The following is an 18,413-nucleotide window of genomic DNA, read 5'->3' as shown; positions in this document are numbered from 1 at the left end:
CTTTGCTGTGGGTGGCGCGAGTACTTCTGTCTTGTGCAATGTGTGCGCGGTGTGGAGGTCCGTGAGGACGGACCAGAGCCTGCCCTTCACCCCGGAGAACGGGGACGAGCTTTATTGCCTTTTTCCTCAGGGAAAGAATTCCCCATGCCACCCCGCATCCAGCAGAGCTTTTGAGCCCTTCCCAATAGCACCGACACCCCAAGGAGAGGAAGGCGATGTCCAGCAGCCCCCTTCACTGGGGCTAAGGGGACAGTGAGACGTAGACGAGCGTGGCCACGATCAGTCCGAGGCTGAAGAAGACCTTGAAGATGTGTGGCACGGAGCTGCAGCGTGGCACTGGGTGCCTGGCCGTGCCTCGCAGGGGCTGGTCAACGCGCTGGTGCTGGGACATGATGGCTGCCCGGGCACCCTGCCACGCGCCTGGGCCACGCAGGCGGTACTGGTAGGGCGTGCAGGGCCCCAGCAGCACCTCCATTGCCAGCTTGGGGTCAGTGAGGAAGAGCAACAGCAGGTTGGGCTTGGCACCCAGCTGGCTGGCGAGCTTGTCCATGTAGGGAATGTAATCCACCTGGATAGTGTGCCGCCGGCTGGTCACGTACCTGTGGGCAGGGACAGCGGGCTGGCTCAGTGTGTGTGCATTGAGGAGGTGGTGGCAGGGTTAGTGACCCACAGGGCCCTTACCGCTTGGCTATTTTGTCCTTGGTTTGTGCAATGTCTGCCAGCATGGTGCTAGCTGGTGGCAGCTTGTGCAGACCTACGGAAGAAGGAGAAGGAGAGAGAGCTCTGCTCTCGGCAAACATGCCCCTCGGCACCCAGCGTGGCCTCTGTGGCGCAGGAAAGCCTTTGGGCAAAGAAACATGGGCAAGAGAGGCACAGGCAAGGAAATAAATTCCCTGCCTGCCTCACTTACCCTTGAAGACACGGGTGGCCCAGCGGCTCTGCATCTCTGCGATGGGCATGATGGCTCCCAGAGGCTGGATGTAGCCAATGAAAGCCAACGTTGGCTTCTCCAAGTCAGCTGGGAACATAAACTTGTAGAGGGGGACCTGATTCTCCATCACCTTCACAGAATCCTCAAGGAAGGGGAAGGAGAAGCTGTACCCAGTGGCAAAGACTACAGCATCTATGTCTTCCTTAGTGCCATCCTCAAAAATGGCAGATGTTTCTGTGAACTGCTTGATGTTCGGCTTCACCAGCACCCTGCCCGAAATTATGCGGTTGGGCAGGTCATCGTTGATGGTCAAGTGCTGGTTGAAGACCCTGGAGAGAACAAACAGAGCTCATGCAGGGCTGGATGCAGGCAGGACCCCGTAACGCTGCCACAAACACTCACCGGTGTTTTGGCTTCAGACCATAGAGAGCATGGTCAAAGCGCATGTTGAGTTTCCTCTCCACCATGAAGTTGCTCACAGAGAGGGGCAGCATGCTTTGGAGGAGCTGGGTGAAGCGGCTGAGGTAGGAGAAGTCAAAGGGGTACCCACCTTCTGCCACCCGGTGCATCACCCATGTCCCACGCTTGGTGCTGAGAAACACCTGGTAGAAGTGAGAAGGGACATTTAATCTGAACTGCAGTGCTGGCCCAAACTCAGACAGACCTGCATGGTCCGGGAGTAAAAACAGGCTGGGAGCAAGGAGCAGAGGCATGCTGAGCCTGGTTGTCTTGGGACATCACCTGCTTGGCTGTGTGGCTCAGCTCCACCGCGATGTCGATGCCCGAGTTCCCGGTGCCGACCACGATGACCCGCTTCTCCGCAAAGGCCTGCGGGCTCTTGTAGTCCCGGCTGTGCAGGTACCAGCCTTCAAACTTGTCTAGTCCTGCAAGAGAGAGTAGGGGTGGCTGTCCTTTTCTTGGGCTAGGTATGTGCTCTGGGAGCAGGCTGAGCCCAGTGGGAACTGCCTAGGGATGGTGCCCAGGGAGGTGGTGGCATCTCCAGACTGGGAGATGATTGTGTCACCCTCAGCACCCTGCTTGGCTTTGAGGTTTTTGACATGAAGGGAGCAACCACAGGTGGGGATCAGGGCTCAGCCAGAAGGGACAGGGCTGTGAAGAGTCTTGGGGAAGAGGATTCCTGGAGCAGGGGCACACGGCAGCATACCAGGGAAGGCGTGCAGCGGGAGGTGTGCGTCGCTATGGTGCCCGGTGCACACCATCACGGCATCGAAGATGGCTGACTCCTGCTTGCCCTCGCTCTCGGTCTCCACCTCCCAGCGGCCCGTGGTGGCGAAGTCAGGGCGCTTGGCCACGCGGCGCACACTGGTCTGGGTGGGGGGAGCAGATGTCAGCGTCCCTGTGGCCCCGTCCCCGTGCTGCCCCCTGGCCCCCGGCGCTCACCCTGAAGCGGATGTGGCGGAGCAGGTCGAAGCGCCGCGCGTACATGCGGAAGTACTCCATGATCTTGGAGTGGTGCATGTAGTTGGGGAAGTCGTCGGGGATGGGGAAGTCGCTGAAGCACATCATCTCCTTGGAAGTGTTGATGATGACGGAGCGGTAGATGCTGGCGCGGCCCTCCTCAGGCTTCTCCTGCAGGCATGGGGCATGGCTCAGTGGTGGCAAGGGGAACATGTGGCGGTCCCAAACCTACCTGTGCTATGACTATCCCATCAGTCCCACAAGACTGAGCCACTGTATCAGCTCAGCTCAGTTCTGATATCTGCACCAGCAGCTCAGCCTCTGGCTCCCATGCATTAACTCTGCTCCATCAATGGGCAAAGCCACCACTGTGTTAGCCAGGCAGCTCCAAACCCCATGCTAGCACTGTTTAGCATTTCCCAGCTGTCCTGCTCACTGCAAGGCTGGGCAGGGCAGCAGAGCATGTCAGGTTGGCTCTTCTTGGGAAGAAGAGACAGTGGCATCGCTTGGCGAATGCAGAAACAAGCTCTGGGGCTTTCCCTTGGCAAGGAGAACAAAGGCAGCAACCTGTGCCTATGTGTAGGAGGTAGGAGAGGTAAAGGATGAGGAGCAGCCAGGACGTTCATAGAAAAAAGGGGCTGGGAAGGATAGGAAGGTAATGCCATCGGCAGTGGGGCACCTGCAGGGGTGGGGGAGGGAGGCAGGTGGGACCAGTGGGAGGGATGGGTGGGATCAGGACGGGCTGGGAAGGAAGGGATGGGAAACATTCACCCTGAGGCAGGAAAGCAAGCCTCAGCTGACAGCTAGCCCCAGCAGTGGCTTCTTGGGCAGGACCAGTCCTGCACTGCCAGCATCCCAGTCTGCGCCAAGGGGGTCTCCCAGCAGTGCTTCATCAGCTGCCAGTAAGCGATCCTGTCTGTGCTGCTGCCTAGGGCAGCTCGGTACAGCATGGTGCTTACCTCGAATCGCCACAGCCCCCCGATGTCCCCACTCCTCTCGAAGCAGGTGGGGGTCAGCCCTTCGTCCAGGCAGCATTTCAGGGCGCACAAGCCGGAGGCGCCAGCACCGATGATGGCTACTCTCTGGGCAGCCATGTCTGGCAGCAGAGACAGCAGTGGTGGCAGGGGAGGCTGTGCTGCTGGGCACGCAGGAGGTCACTGAGTCTGGTGAGTGGCACAGGAGGGACGCGGTTGGTGCCGCTCAGCTGTGCTGGGTGTCCCTGTTTCTCAGCGTGGATGGCTGAGGTCAACTGAGGCATCACGAGATGTTTCATCTAGACATGATCTACAGGTTCCTGCCCGCCCTTCGCAAAGGGCTCATTATTTTCTCTAAGCACGTAATGATGCTGAAGCCTGCCCCAGCAACTTCCTGGGTGTGGGGCTGAGATGTGGCCATGCTCCAAATTTTAGCATCACTATGTGAAAAACAAAACAGAGGGCATGCTCCAGGCATGAGTGCCAGCCTTGGTGCATGGCAGCCTGGAGCAGCTAGCACTGCTCCAGGTCCCCAATGCATGTCCCCAGTTGCTGTCCTCTGGGGGGCTACGTGTGTGTTACAGGGATGGGAATGATCTTGCTGATGTGATCCCCGGGATCTGTTCCAGCTGCATGTACCGCAGGCAAGACTGCTTTGCTGCAGATGTATGCATGTGTGTGCATGCATGCAGACCCCATCCCATGTGTATTCTCAGCACACAGGGGAATGTGAGTAACAGGACAGGCAACTGGTTTGTTGAAAACACTTTAATCTGATTAGAAACTTTGCTATACCTTTGCTATGTAGAAACCATATGAATATAATCAGTGGAAGCAGGTTGGAATTACAGATGACAGAAGGGCCTATGCTCAGCCAACAGCAATACCTAAACAGGACAGGGCATTCCCCCACATGAGAAAGAATTTTTCCTTCATCCCAGGGTTGCCACAGGGTACTTTTTGGGTCTGCCCCACCTGGGAGGGTCTGGTGCAGTACACTCATTGTGTGGGGCTGTGCCAACAAGCGGAGAGTTCCCTTGATGTGAGGGGCATGACTGCTGTGGGATTGTGTAGCCCCCCAAGCATTACCAACCCCACCAGGCAGAGTGCAGCAGCCTACAGGTAGGTAAAGATGACAGCGAAGACTGCCAGGGCCCCAGCCAGCTTGAGGAGGAATGGCATGGTGGAGGTGTGCTGCTCCACATGCCGTGTCTTCAGGGGTTGAATAATGCGCTGGTGCTGGGACATGATGGCTTCCCGGGCACCCTGCCATGCACCTGGGCCACGCAGGCGGTACTGGTAGGGCGTGCAGGGCCCCAGCAGCACCTCCATTGCCAGCTTGGGGTCAGTGAGGAAGAGCAACAGCAGGTTGGGCTTGGCACCCAGCTGGCTGGCGAGCTCGTCCATGTAGGGAATGTAATCCACCTGGATGGTGTGCCGCCGGCTGGTCACGTACCTGTGGGCAGGGACAGCGGGCTGGACCCTGCTTTCTGGTGGGACGTGGCCATGAGACCCACTAGAAGCCCTCACAGGCTGCTGCCCCATCCCAGTTGGGTCCTGGTGGGGCCTTACCGCTTGGCCATCTCCTCTTTCTTGTGCTTGATGTCAGCTTCCATGTTGTGCCTGGGTGGCAGTTTGTTCAGCCCTGGGGAGAAGAGCGCTGTGTGAGGGGGCTGCAGTACCAAAGGCATAGGAAGCAGATGGCTGGACACCATCTGACCCGGTTCCAGAGCTGCAGTCTCAGGGGACAGTTTGTCTCACTTACCCTTGAAGACACGGGTGGCCCAGCGACTCTGCATCTCTGCAATGGGCATGATGGCTCCCAGAGGCTGGATGTAGCCAATGAAAGCCAACGTCGGCTTCTCCAGGTCAACAGGGAACATAAACTTGTAGAGAGAGACCTGGTTCTCCACCACCTTCACGTAGCCCTCAAGGAAGGGGAAGGAGAAACTGTACCCAGTGGCAAAGACTACAGCATCTATGTCTTCCTTAGTGCCATCTTCAAAAATGGCAGATGTTTCTGTGAACTGCTTGATGTTCGGCTTCACCAGCACCCTGCCTGAAATGATGCGGTTGGGCAGGTCGTCATTGATAGTTGGGTGCTGGTCAAGGACCCTGGAGGACAGAAGGAGCCATCAGGGTACTGAGGTGTCTGTGCAGCATCCTGCTCTGAGGATGCTTAGCCCCAGAAATAGACATGGTTGGAGCATGTGTTTGCTGGCACCTGTGCTTTGGCTTCAGGCCGTAGTTTATGTGGTCAAATCTCATGTTCAGCTGCTTCTCTGTGTAGTCGCTTGCTACGGAGGCGGTCAGCAGATACTTCAAGATTATCTTCATGCGAGTGGTGATGATGGTGTCTATGGGGTAGCCCTGCTGTCCTACGCGGTTCAAGACCCATGCACCTCGGCGGGTGCTGAGGAAGACCTGGGTGAGGAAGAAAGTTGTTTCCTTATTGGTGTGATAGTCACGGGGACACCAAGGACAGTCCTGAGGAGACACCTTGGCATGGGGGTGTCCTTAGGATGCCCTGCCTCTGGTGACCCCCCCCTGCTGCTGCTCACCTGCTTGGCCGCTTGGCTGATCTCCACGGCCAGGTCTGACCCTGAATTCCCAATCCCAATGACAACGACCCTCTTGTCCATGAACTCCTGGGGTTCCTTGTAGTCACGGCTGTGGAGATAGCGGCCCTTGAACTTCTCAATGCCTGTGGGGAGGGAGGAGGAATGCTGTGCTTCCCCAGCCTGGGTTGGAGGGCTGCCTCCAAAGAATGAAGCAAGATCCTTGAGGAGCTCTGCCAGACCCATCAGGGGGTTGAACTCAGCAGGGAAACGCATGGGACTGGGAAGAAAAGCAAAGAGGAGAATGGGGACAACAACATTGGAGCTTCCTGGGCTCTTTCATGGCAGGGGCACACGGCAGCATACCAGGGAAGGTGTGCAGCGGGAGGTGTGCTTCACAATGGTGCCCGGTGCACACCATCACGGCATCGAAGATGGCTGACTCCTGCTTGCCCTCGCTCTCGGTCTCCACCTCCCAGCGGCCCGTGGTGGCGAAGTCAGGGCACTTGGCCACGCGGCGCACACTGGTCTGGGTGGGGGGAGCAGATGTCAGCGTCCCTGTGGCCCCGTCCCCGTGCTGCCCCCTGGCCCCCGGCGCTCACCCTGAAGCGGATGTGGCGGAGCAGGTCGAAGCGCCGCGCGTACATGCGGAAGTACTCCATGACCTTGGAGTGGTGCATGTAGTTGGGGAAGTCGTCGGGGATGGGGAAGTCGCTGAAGCACATCATCTCCTTGGAAGTGTTGATGATAACGGAGCGGTAGATGCTGGCGCGGCCCTCCTCAGGCTTCTCCTGCAGGCATGGGGCTCAGAATCCTGATGGCCTGCCCTATGGCAGGTCACTGCCTTGCAATAGGGCTGGGGGAGTTCTGCTGCCAGCGAGGGTCCCCAGGACCCTCTGGGATGGGGAACAGATGTGTGTTCAGCCCTTCCTCCACAATCCCACCATGGCTGCTTTCCCCTGGTGACAGCTACAACACAGAGCCTGCAGCCGGCACAGCTTACCTCAAACCTCCATAGCCCTCCGATGTCCCCACTTCTCTCGAAGCAGACGGGCTCCAGCCCTTCATCCAGGCAGGCTTTGATGGCGCACAGCCCACAGCTGCCCCCACCGATGATGGCCACCCGCCTCGCCATGCTGCCCTCCGACGCTTTGCCGCGACCAGCGCAGCCTGGATTTATGGCGTATGGCGGGGAACAGCCTACCCACCCCCGCCGTCACTCCTCCCACGGGGGCCTTGGGGCAGGAAGCCAGCGCACGGCAGGTTCTGGCGCTTTGCTTTTCCATCAGCGGCTTGCGCCAGGAGCTGTCCCAGTGCTCAACCGGGGAGCCCTGCGAGGGGACACCTTGAGAGGGAACGCTATTGGGGTTTCTGGGGCTGGTGAGGGGGTGAGGGGCAGCCCAGCCCTGTGTCATGCATGCAGTACAATCGATCACTCCCTTGGACTTTTGCCTCCTCTGGGATCAGCCCAGCCCTGATTACACTAAGGTTGCTGGTTTCCAGCTGTGCTGCGAAACTGCTGCACAGCTTGCCATTGCACTGCCCTTGGCAGTGGGAAAAGGGGCCAAAAGTCCTCAAGACCTGGACTCTGCCCCTGACTTGCTCAGTACATGCCCAATGCCATGCATTCTGCTGCACTTATTGCATCCTATATGGGTGCCATGGGGCAAGCTGTAACCCCTGGGCAATGGAAAAGCTTGCAGGAGGGAAAAGAGTTGTAAGGCTATGCACAGCGGCTTTAGATGCAAGCTGCTGCTGGGAGCTGCTTCCACACCTCCTGGAGAGGGAACAGATGGACCAAACCCTTGGCCACCTCATTCCTTCCCCACAGTACTGGCAGCCAGATACATGTGACCTTGTTGGTTGAGATCTGGTCTTGGGGCAGTGTTTAAATCACACAAAAAAGGGAAGAGACATTACTTAGAAGGCAGAACTCTTTATAAACATGAGAACAGATCTTGATGAGTCCCCCCCTAGATGGGTATTATGGAGGAGACTGCAGAAAGTGCACTCACAACAGCAACATGATCAGTGTATTTATAGCACACAGATACACAGGTAATTGCGGAGAAACCTCTGCAAAGCCCCAGCTACCACATACACCATAGGCTAATACAGCAGGTGCCCAGCAAGGGCATGCTGATTCACAGTATCAGCAGTGAGCTGCCGGATGGATGTGCTGACCTCTTCCCAGGCTCTGCAGGGACCGGTTTGTCACTGGAGAGTAGTCAGTGCAGCTGCTTGACCAGCGCACGCTTTGCCTCACTGCCTGTCAGCAGGGCAAGACAGCACCAAGTGTCTAACTGCAGGCCTGGGAGCCTGCAGCACCACTAGTGTTAAGTGTTGGCTGGACGGATAGGAGTCGCAGCATAACCCCTCTCCATGTGCACTTAGGGAACGGGGTGTATGCCCTCTCCTTTGGGAGGGGTGCAGCCATCAATGGCTCCAGAGTGCAAAGAGGGCAGGCGCGTTCAGCGGGGAGAGCCAGCAGTACTCCACCACGCTGTACAGCACGTAGCCCAGGAACAAGCCGAAGAGCACATCCGTCACATTGTGCCTGCCCAGCATGACCCTTGAAATGCCAACGACGAGAACCCAGAGCACCACGAGGACCCGCAGTGGGATGGCAAGCACCAGGTGGTGCAGAACAAAGCGGCAGACCAGGGCAGCTCTGGTGGCATGGCCCGATGGGAAGGAGTACTTGTCCACTGAGACAGTGACAAACATGTCCATCTTGTTGTGGGTAGGCCGTGGCCGTCTGACGATCCCTTTCACCACTGCCACCAGCACGAGATCCAGCACCAGTGCTAGGAGACAATAACAACAAGTGAGCAAAAATGGAAGTGTTTTGTCCCATGGGAGATGAGAAACAATGCAAAGCCATTATGTATGAAAATGCATAGCTACCAAAGCTGCTAAGAGAAGGTGGTGTTTCCCACGGCTGCAGATCTAGGCAAGGAGAGCATAGCACTCATCCAGGCCCTAGATTTGTGCACGAGCACATCTGTCAGCACTCTAGGCTGGGCTTTTCTTCCTGTGTGAAATCCGTTCTTTGTGACTCAGCACAAATCCTTCCCTAATTTGAAGCCATCCAAGGGGTTAATATTCCCTGCCAGTCCATGCTGATTCATCATTACTTTGCACAAAGTGCACTGACCCTGGTAAATGATCAGTTTGCTTCCGGTGCTCAGCTGTGGCTCAGTGCAAAGGGGGTCCAGGCACTCCTCAGCAGTCTGAGGGCTCACAGCTCCTCACCTGGCTTCTCCCTGCTGTTGAGGGCACCAGTGTGTAAAAGGTAACCAGGCTTTGGCTTTTAAGACTTGACAAGATGGCTTAGCACCAGCTTTCTCCCAGAGTGCTATTGTGATAGAAGTCAGAAGTACCAGTGAGAAGTCAACTGCTGTCTGACAAGGGCAGCCAGCGGTGTCTTCTCTCTCCCATTTAGCTTGTTTATAACAACATTCCAGTGTTGGCTGCTGTGGCTGCTTCTTTCTAGGAAGCCATGTCTGAGAGATTGATATCTGCTTGTTGTAACCTTTGTTGCTGGGTACAAAGTCCTTTGGCTACTTCAGTTTGTTCTCTTTGGTTAATCATTTAAGAATGAATGTTTATTTGATTTGTATGAGGGTTTTAATCATTTAAGAACAAATGTTTGATTTGTATGAGGGTTGTTTTTTTTTTTTTTCTTAAAACAACTAAGCTCTTTTCAATCCTTTCTTTTTATTGCATCTGGATATCAGGTAGGGCTCTTTTCCCAGAGGGCGGGCCTGGTGCCATGATAGTGCTACTCTGAGCAGAGCAATGGTTGGAGGCCACCAAGGGCCTCCCACCAGTTCTCCAGGGACAGTGATCTGACCACACAGTGCAAAGTAAACAACATGCATGAAAACTTGCATTCCCCATCAAACATTTAGATTCAAACAAAGCACACAAGACACCTTGGTATCTCACGGGGTAAGGACTGGGGTTCAGGAGAGGTCTATCGTTCTGAAGCTACTGCAGTTTCTAGGCAAGCAAAAATGTAGAATCTACATCTACCCAGCAGGACGCCAGGGGAAAAAAACATTACACCACGCATAATTACAGTGTGTGCTTTGAACCAGGTTTCCACACTGGCTGATACAGATCAGCACAAGCAGGTACTGCCTGCAGCGAGCCTGCAGGCGCTGATGTCTGCGTGCTTGAGTAAACTGTTGAGATGCCGCAGCTCTTGGCAGCCACAACAGCTGTTGGGAGCCACGTGGCTCCCTGGGGCTGCGAAGGCTCAGATCATTCGGATTCTCTCTGTTCTTCCCTTCCCTCGGACCCATCCTCCCGCCCGGGGAGCCCCTTCCCGGCCTCACCGAAGAACAGGTTGAGCAGCACCTCCCTGGCGGCCGAGCTGTCGCTCTGGCAGAGCCCGTAGAAGGTGCCCAGCAGCCAGGGGATGCCGTGCCCTGACACCTCAACCACCTTCAGCAGCGGGCGGGCGCTGCCCCAAGCCGAGGCCTCTCCGGCGCACACACCCAGGCGCTTGGAGGCCCAGAGGTCGACGGCGAGCAGAGAGCTGAGGGCGATGCCCACGAAGGACGGGTTCAGCCGCATGCAGTCCTCCTCGGGCAGCGGCGGGGGCGCGGAGCCGGCCGACTCGCGGCGGCGGGACGGGCTGTCCGGGACCCCGGGGCCGCGCTGGTTCAGCAGGGACGCGAACTCGGGGCGAGCGCTGCGGCGCTCGCGGCCGCCGCGGGGACTGGGCATGGCGGTGGGGCCGGGCCCGGAAAGGCCAACGCGGGTCACCCACCGCCAGGAGGCTCGCCGCCGGCGGCCCCCGCTGTAACCCCGCCTCCTGCGGCCCAGCCGTCCCGGTACCCGCGCCGCCGGGCCCCGCGGCGGAGCTCCGTTCCGCCCGCCGCCGGGCTGCCGAACTTCCGCTTCCGCCGCCTCTCGGTTGCTAGGGAACACGGACGCCAGGACGAAGCGCGGGGCTGCGGCGCCCCCTGCTGGCCGGAGGATCCCTCCCGTTCCTCCCCGCCCCGCCCCGAGCCGGCGGACGGTGGCCGGCGAGGGCCGCAAGAGAAGCGGCGGCGCGTTCGCCCTGCCGGCGCCGGTGCGGGCGCCGGTGCGCGGGCGGCGATGGTGGGGCGGGCGGCGAGGGGACGCTGGGCCTCCGCCTGGCCCCCGCGTCGCGGAGGAGGGTGAGCGCGGCGGAGGCGGCGGGGCGGCGGCCATGGGCTGCCTGCAGAGCGTGGCCTGCAAGGCGCGGGTGCGGCGGGAGCACATCGTGGTGTCCGACGTGTCGGCCACCATCGAGCCGGCGGCCACTGCCATCGAGGAGAGCTCGCCGGTGGTGCTGCGGTACCGCACGCCCTATTTCCGCGCCTCGGCGCGCGTCCTCATGCCGCCCATCGCCCGGCGCCACACCTGGGTGGTGGGCTGGATCCAGGCCTGCAACCACATGGAGTTCTACAACACCTACAGCGACCTCGGCGTGTGAGCGGCGGGAGCGGGAGGGCGGGAGCGGCAGCGGGCGGGGGGCGGCAGCGGGCGGCACTGCGGCGCACCTGAGGGGTGGCAGGGGAGGGTGTGCGGGCGAGAGCGGATGTCCTTATGTGCGGGAATGGCGGTCCTGAGCTGAGTTTGTGAGGGGTGGAGGTCCTGGTGCGGCTGTGTGAACGGTTCGAGGTTCCCGTGTAACCCCACGAAGGGATGGAGTCCCCAGCGCGGTTACGTGGCAGAATGGAGGTTATGGAACGGCTATGTGAGGGGATGGAGGTCTTAGTGTGGTTATATGAACAGATAGGGGTCGTCGTGTGGTTCGTTGAGGGGGCGGAAGCGTGAGGAGCTGGAGGACCTGATGCACTTATGGGAACAAACGTGGGTCCTACATGGTTACATGAGGGAATGGATGCCCTGGTGCAGTTAGGTGAGGCGCTGGAGCCCATGACACAATACAGGCCCTGGTGTGGTTCTGTAAGGAGACGGTTGCCCCAGTATCATTATGTGAGGAGATGGGGCCCTGGTATGGTTTTGGGATTAGACTGGGGCCCTGGGATGGGTCTGTGATGGGTTGAAGGCACTACTGCATTTCTGTGAGGCAGCCCTTGCTGGAAATGAGGATTCCCAGCCTCAGAAACTGTGGGCTCTGGACATCCCTTCCAGCACAGCATGTGCTGTCCTTTCCGCCCTTAGTGTGAGCCTTGGTGTGTAGGAGTGCAGGCACAGGAGTTGCTCCCTTCCATCACTTTCCAGCTCTAGAAAAGCACCCTCTCTCCTCAACCCCATGCTGGAAGATGTGCTGTCACTATCGGAGTCAGTCTGCTTGCATTTCCAAGGGAGGGAGCAGATGGAGGCTGCCCTGGCAATCCTCGGCATGGAAGTAGGTGGCACTTCACACAGCTCTGGGCTGCCATGGCTTCCTGACAGGAGAGATGGTGCTGCCTGCCCTCGCCTGCAGGGCTGTTCTTGCTGCTGCAGTGCTGGGCTGGAGCAGCTCTCCCAGCCCTGATCCTGCTGGGGAGCAGGAGCAGCTGGCACCAGCCTCGGGTTTGCCTCAAGCTGCTGAGTTTGCCTGCTCTATCCTGGCTGCCCTTCCTGAAAGTAGAACCCTGCTTGGGTTTTCTTGTGGGTGCCAGAGGCTGCGGTGCTGTGTCGGGATCAATTTCCTCCAGTTTCCTGCCCTTCCTCAAGGGCAGAGGGACCTGGAGGCCACAGATGAGCTGCCTTCAGTATTGCCCCAAGCCAGCCATTGGGCCAGTGGAGTTAGTGTGGGGCTGGGCGCAGGCAGGGGATGCTGGGGATGACCCCATCCTCCTTACTTTCAGAGCAGGTGGCGTTGTTGTGTGCAACACTGGGGTGCCCAGGAGGGTCAGAGTGAGTGCAGATCATTGCATGTTGGGAAGGATGGAAACCAGATGCTTCCTGCTGCTCGTTGGCAGCTTCAGAGCCCAGATCTGTGTGCATCTGAGCTCAGCAGGAGGCTTCAACCGGAGCAATATGCCTGAGGACTTTCAAGGTTTCTGTTTTGTTCTCCTTCCTTTGATATCCAGCAGTGGTACAGCCAGTTTTTTTCAGATACTCACATACTGGGAACCTGATGTGCCTCAGGATGGAGACCTAGCACAGCCTCCTCTGTCTGCGTTTTAAATTGAAAATGCAGATTCAGCATCCAAAGAATTTCTGCTTTTTTTGTTCTTAGGATTTCAGGAAAGATCTGTGTGAGCTGGGCTGGGTCTTGCTGAGCTGGGTGGCCACTGTCCCCGCTCCCTGCTGATAATTACCACGTGGTGATCTTCTCCATCGCTGCATCTGCCTGGTGTTGCTAACGTGGTTTGCAGCCAAGATTTTGGCTGGAATTCCCCCCCACCCACAACTCTAACAATATGTCAGGGATTTCGTCACACCAGCAGCAGGCATGATTGTGGTATTTAATTACTGCACCTGCGTCTTAGCAAATGTCTATATTTAGGGGTGTAAAAATTGCAGACTGAGCTGTAGGCTGGGGGAAGCTGCTTGAGGCTTGGTGCAGGTTGTGGCCATGCTGCAGCTGACATGCAGGGAAGGCTGTTATTTTTTTCTCGTCATTAATGAGATTAAGGAGAGAGTGACCTGAGAGTCACTCAGAAATGAGTATGGGCCCACTTGGTTAGATTGCAGGTTAATTAAAATGCTGTTGTGTTGGCAGAGCAGAGGCTCCTGCTGGCCTTGACTGACTCAGTGAAGGAGCTAAAGCTGAATTTGTTCTTGAACGAGGTCATCAGGGGCTTCCTGCGGGTGGGAAGGTGTTTCCCAAGCTCTGTTCTTGAGTTAGTGTTCCCAGAGGGAGGACCCGATGGGTGATGCCAGAGACAGACACTGGTGAACAGCTTTGGCTGGTATGGAGCTGCCAGTGGCTCTGGAAGGAATGGCTTTTTCAGTGGGGTTTCAGATAGAATTGTTATCCTTTTATCTGTACTTTTTCCTTCTGCTCTAAAGCAAGTGCTTTACCCTGCACGTGCCAGCACACAGCAGCTTGCTATGTTCCTTCCACTGCAGGCACTGCTCAAGCACTGCTGTTGCTGTTTCCCCAGTAACTTGCCCTTTCCATCTCTGTTCACCAGGTCAAGCTGGGAGCTGCCCGACTTGCGAGAAGGAAGAGTAAAAGCCATCAGTGATTCTGATGGAGTGAGCTACCCCTGGTATGGAAACACCACAGAAACTGTGACCCTGGTTGGGCCCACAAACAAGATCTCCAGGTTCTCGGTGAGCATGAATGACAATTTCTACCCCAGCGTGACGTGGGCTGTCCCTGTGAGCAACAGTAATGTGCCGTTGCTGACCAGGATTAAAAGGGACCAGAGCTTTACCACGTGGCTGGTAGCCATGAACACCACTACCAAGGAAAAGATCATCTTGCAGACTATAAAGTGGCGGATGCGAGTGGACATTGAGGTTGATCCCATGCAGCTCCTGGGGCAGCGGGCACGACTGGTGGGAAGGACTCAGCAGGAGCAGCCCCGGATCTTGAGCAGGATGGAGCCCATCCCACCAAATGCACTAGTGAAACCCAATGCCAACGATGCCCAAGTCCTCATGTGGAGACCCAAGCGAGGCCAGCCTATAGTTGTTATACCTCCCAAGTAGCACAGCACCGGGGCACGCACTGGTGCGTGCATGTGGGGACCTTGGTGCTGTTGGTGTGGTGCAAATGAGTGGGATTCCTGAGCCAAAGCAGACCTCTTGAGTTCGCCTGCCTTTGTAGCTGTGGTTGGAAGTTCCACAGTTGGAAAGAGAGCATGAGCTTGGCCTGGCTGTGGAGAGGAATTGCCAAGCTGGTCCCAGGAAGTGGATTTAAGTGCTTCTAGGGCTTGTGGCTGGAAAAAAGGCTGTCTTATCTAACCATCTCCTGCCTCCTTGCAGGAAAGTGTGAGGAGCAGGAGCATGATAAAACCGTGCCTGTGGCAAATGCTGCTTTCCACCCCATTAGCTGTAGTAGAGGAGCCCATGCCTGCCAGACATGGGGGGTTGTGCAGTCACCCTTCCCCTCGATGTCTCTACCTATGCATTTCAGATGGATAATCAGCATGTTGCCATGCTGTCTGGGACTTGGAAGGGCCTGGGAGCAGTGTGGGAGCTGGTGCCCAGTCAGAGCCCAGTGCCAGCAGTCATCTCTGCCTGAGAGGGGCTTTCTGCAGCTGACTGGAAGCAGGACATTATGCATGCGTCTCGGTGTGTTTGGAGTGGTTGTGAATGTAGGCGATGACATAGTTCATTCCTGTCTAGGAGTGAGACCTGAGGGCAGGTTAGATATCCTTCAGTTTTATGGTGCACTAAATCTTTGCAGTTCCCCCCCTCCCCATCCCCACCTGCCATTTCTTTTGCTGGAGCAAGAATTATTCTCAACCAGAAGAGAAATCACAAGTGATGCCTTTTCACAGAGGCGAAGGAGAGCAGGCAGCTACTGATGGTGTTTGCGTGGTATCCAGAAAAGCTTGGAGGTACTCCAGGATTTGGATGCTTCCACTGCAGACATGAGTGCATAGCAAGAGGTTGTGTGCTTGTTCATCTTCCACCCAAATGCCTGCTGGTGTGGGAGGTTTGATCCTCAGCCACCCATGGAGCAGTGCAGCGTGTGTGCATGTGCAAGTTGCTCGTGCTATTGCAGGTGTCTGGCAGGTTGCCTTTTTCTCCACCCTGTGCCCTTCACTGCCTGGATTGCTGGCATCTCTCTGGTCTGTGGGGAGGTGCTGGTGCTGTGGGCTGCAGTGTACAATTCCCTGCTTGTTGTAGCAGGGGAGCAACTTTTCCCTTCTTTCAGCTGAGCTCTGGTGGTTGCACCTTCCTGGATGCAGCAGCAGCAGAAGCCACAGTGGCTTTGTCCCCACCCAAGGACAGTTTCAGGTGCCCTGTGTTGCTGCAGGGTCCCGGGCAGATGAATATGGCTTTTGCTGCTTTCCCTGCTCTGTTTCATGCTGCCATACCTCCAGCTTGTGCCCCTGCCTTTGTGCAATGAAGGTTTCTGCTGCTGTGGGGATGTGAGGTATTTCTGCTTGGAGCTTCCTGCATTCCCCTTGCTGCTGGGAGAGCCTGGGAACTGTCTCACTGGCTACTCTTGTCAAAGCCTTTTTTGCAGCATCAGGAGCACTTCCTTGAACCTGGGTGTCAGACAGCCCAGCTCAGGACTTCTTTGCTTCCCCCAGTGTGCAAAACCTGCTCCCCCTGCTGCAGAGGAGCCTTTTTTCCTCGTGTGCACACGCCTTGGGGCAGAGCCTTCCCACAGCATCGCTCTCTGAAGTACGCACAAATCCCTGCAAAGCTTCAGGTGCAGCTCATGCTTTTCCAGGGTGAGACGCACACCTCTGGCATCTGGGAGCTGCTCCCCACGAGCAAAGGGACTCCTGGGTGTCTTAGACCAAAAATCCTTGTGAAATCCCCATGCTATTTATTACTCTCATTAGGCTTTGCTGCTTATTCAGTTCTTAATTTTTTTTCCTCTGGGAGCATTGCACACCAACACCCTGGTGAACACTTTGATGTGCTGTGGGCTGTGGTCCTGCTCCTCCTGCTCGGCCTGGTGCAGACAGAGCGGTTTGGTGGCCTGGGAAGCAACTGCTTTGGGTTAGCTGAGGACTGGGTGAGTCCTTGCCATGAGAAAAGCCTGGAGGGAGAGCAGGCTCTGAGCTCTGGTCTGCTTTGCTTTTCTGAGCAGAGTTTCTGCAAGGAAATGGTGAGCACTGGGCACCTTTTTTTTGTGAGATTCAGCCAGTGTTTTTGTATGGACACGTGATCAAAGGCAATTTTAGCTATTGCTGATGTTATGTTTATCAAAAGTGTGTGTGGAAAAGCTGTTAGAAACTTTCAATACAATTTGCATCAAAATGTGGGGGAGGAGGAAGAAGGGGACATACCTTTCAGTGTGAAATAAGACAGGTGTGTATTGTTGACCTGCTAGGACAGAAACAATCCCAAAAGCTCTTGTGAAACCCCTTTGCAGGGGCTGGAGGGCAGTTGAGCCCAAGGAAATGATGCAGCAAAGGGCTGTGTGGCATTGAAGCACAGAGGGAGAGAGGCAGAGGATTGGCTGCATCTCCTCGGTGTGTAGGGAGCGATCAGCCCCTCTAAGGATCTGCTTGCATGTTCAAGTCTGAGGTTGCTTGCAGCTTGGCTGCCCTTCTTTCTGAGGGCCCCAATTGGGAGCCCCAGTGCTGGCTCTGGGAGGAGCACCTGGCCTCCTGAGCTCAGCTGTAAAACCACCCCATGGGACGCTAGCCCCTCCAGCACTCCATCCCCATCCCCGCTTGTAGCCGGCACCTCGTTATCTCAGGGAGGGACAGGTCGCGCTTCCCCCTCATCCTGAGGTGCCCCTTCTGCTCCGTCCTGTGGTTTCATGGCTGTGCCCACATACCACTTGGGCACGGCACTTTGGGAAGCACCCATCAATCTCTCTGGGTTCAGAGCGTTGCTGCGGGTGCTGGGAAACGCCTGCGGGGCAGGCAGGTGAAGCCGGAGTGGGTGCCACAAGTGCCACCCTTGTCCTCGGCACCCATGCGGACGCGGCTGCTTGCTCGCGTGCTCGGCTCACTTATTTATTTCTTATTTATTTCTTATTTATTTATTCAAGGTGTATTTAAGTTATTTATTTGTATTTATTGACAGCTGGAACTCGGGGGTCATTTCTGCTGCGCGGCAGGGGTGGCTGGGTCTCCCCTGCGCATTTCGGGAGCGCCGATGGGGAGGGATGCTCGTGGGCACCCGCTCCCATCCTATCCCCTTTTGGGAGGGAGGGAGGGAGAACTGGGGAAGAGGAATCACATCAGTGCCTGCAGGGAGGACATCCTGTGCCTGGCCTCTTCCTGCAGGACCTCGAAGCCTCCTCCTCCCCCTCAGGCGCTGCACTCCCTCCCGTGCCCGTATGTATTTATTGGCCCGGCCTCCTGGTGTTTTTTCTGTTTGGCTCACGCTGTACTTGATGTTGCCAATTTCTGGAGATGGTGATAAGAGCAAGGACGTGTGGGTGTCACTACGGAGAAAAGACAAAATCAGGTATTCTGCTGTTGTGTGGAGAAAATCGGAAGGAAGAGAAGATGAAAGCTGGTTTTGCAGAGTGCCTTAAACACAAATGACTTTACGGAGTAGGGGGCTTGGACTTCTGTCTTTGGATGTTATTGCAAACTCGAACAAATGTTGCGTTTCACTTCTCTGGGATTAAAAGAACATTCAATCTGTACTGGAACCAAACTGTTCTGTCTGCTTAAGTCTGGCTTTTCTGGGCAGCAGGCCGGAATGTTTGCAAGGGGTGGAGGGGTGCAGGCTGCCCTTTCTCCCTGGGGAAATCAGGTCAGGGTGAGGGCTGTGTGCCAGAGTACTGCATGGAACTTGGGAGCTCTTGCAGATGGTGGGGAACTTGGGAATCTGTCAAACTTTGTCAGGCTGAAAAAATGCACAGAAAGGGGGTGTTCCCACTTGGAAACTGCAGTCCCACTCCCAGTTCCTGCAGTGAGAGATGGAGAATAAGATTCCACACAGAGATCGGACGGTGTTATTTTTCCTCAGTAGAAATAATGAATGGGGATAGTT

General features: G+C 56.5%; 4 protein-coding genes across 5 annotated transcripts; 1 reads left to right on the top strand and 3 right to left on the bottom strand.

Moving 5' to 3' along the window:
* Window positions 1-80: 80 nt before the first annotated feature.
* On the bottom strand, window positions 81-3,581 carry LOC122181142 (flavin-containing monooxygenase 5-like). The gene is made up of 8 exons (XM_042873437.1): window positions 3,310-3,581; window positions 2,333-2,521; window positions 2,097-2,259; window positions 1,673-1,815; window positions 1,334-1,533; window positions 911-1,260; window positions 682-754; window positions 81-599 (listed from the first exon to the last, which is right to left on the bottom strand). Exons 1-8 carry the CDS (start codon window positions 3,442-3,444, stop codon window positions 242-244), a joined length of 1,611 nt encoding a protein of 536 aa, XP_042729371.1. The 5' UTR covers window positions 3,445-3,581; the 3' UTR covers window positions 81-241.
* A 496-nt stretch (window positions 3,582-4,077) lies between these two features.
* Window positions 4,078-7,045, bottom strand: LOC122181555 (flavin-containing monooxygenase 5-like). The gene is made up of 8 exons (XM_042874099.1): window positions 6,886-7,045; window positions 6,485-6,673; window positions 6,249-6,411; window positions 5,886-6,028; window positions 5,549-5,748; window positions 5,090-5,439; window positions 4,897-4,969; window positions 4,078-4,780 (listed from the first exon to the last, which is right to left on the bottom strand). The coding sequence occupies exons 1-8, from the start codon at window positions 7,015-7,017 to the stop codon at window positions 4,441-4,443; spliced, it is 1,590 nt and encodes a 529-aa protein (XP_042730033.1). The 5' UTR covers window positions 7,018-7,045; the 3' UTR covers window positions 4,078-4,440.
* Window positions 7,046-7,802: 757 nt separating this feature from the next.
* Window positions 7,803-11,090, bottom strand: LOC122181032 (phospholipid phosphatase 6-like). Its single transcript, XM_042873141.1, is given in 4 exon segments — window positions 7,803-8,689; window positions 10,226-10,762; window positions 10,765-10,886; window positions 10,888-11,090. Coding segments are annotated over 4 exon segments (1,233 nt in total). The 3' UTR covers window positions 7,803-8,318.
* On the top strand, window positions 8,852-17,788 carry FAM78B (family with sequence similarity 78 member B). 2 transcript variants are annotated; one of them, XM_042873143.1, is made up of 2 exons: window positions 8,852-9,177; window positions 13,958-17,788. In XM_042873143.1, exons 1-2 carry the CDS (start codon window positions 9,002-9,004, stop codon window positions 14,478-14,480), a joined length of 699 nt encoding a protein of 232 aa, XP_042729077.1. In that variant the 5' UTR covers window positions 8,852-9,001; the 3' UTR covers window positions 14,481-17,788. The 2 variants fall into 2 exon arrangements, with proteins under 2 accessions (XP_042729077.1, XP_042729076.1); XM_042873142.1 differs by lacking the exon at window positions 8,852-9,177 and adding an exon at window positions 11,089-11,351.
* Window positions 17,789-18,413: the final 625 nt, after the last annotated feature.

Source organism: Lagopus leucura, unplaced genomic scaffold (genome assembly GCF_019238085.1).
Source record: "Lagopus leucura isolate 7727_CA_CO unplaced genomic scaffold, USGS_WTPT01 Super-Scaffold_100009, whole genome shotgun sequence".
NCBI lineage: Eukaryota > Metazoa > Chordata > Aves > Galliformes > Phasianidae > Lagopus > Lagopus leucura.
This window is presented reverse-complemented; position numbering and strand designations above follow the sequence as displayed.

Coding starts and splice junctions, on each gene's coding strand:
- LOC122181142 (XM_042873437.1), bottom strand. CDS start 3,444: ATGGCTGCCCAGAGAGTAGCCATCATCGGTGCTGGCGCCTCCGGCTTG. Junction 1,816..2,096: donor CCCGCTGCACGCCTTCCCTG/GTATGCTGCCGT, acceptor TCTCTCTTGCAG/GACTAGACAAGTTTGAAGGC. Junction 1,261..1,333: donor GGTCTGAAGCCAAAACACCG/GTGAGTGTTTGT, acceptor TGTTCTCTCCAG/GGTCTTCAACCAGCACTTGA.
- LOC122181555 (XM_042874099.1), bottom strand. CDS start 7,017: ATGGCGAGGCGGGTGGCCATCATCGGTGGGGGCAGCTGTGGGCTGTGC. Junction 5,749..5,885: donor TCAGCCAAGCGGCCAAGCAG/GTGAGCAGCAGC, acceptor TTCCTCACCCAG/GTCTTCCTCAGCACCCGCCG. Junction 4,970..5,089: donor GGCCACCCGTGTCTTCAAGG/GTAAGTGAGACA, acceptor TCTTCTCCCCAG/GGCTGAACAAACTGCCACCC.
- FAM78B (XM_042873142.1), top strand. CDS start 11,089: ATGGGCTGCCTGCAGAGCGTGGCCTGCAAGGCGCGGGTGCGGCGGGAG. Junction 11,352..13,957: donor ACCTACAGCGACCTCGGCGT/GTGAGCGGCGGG, acceptor TCTGTTCACCAG/GTCAAGCTGGGAGCTGCCCG.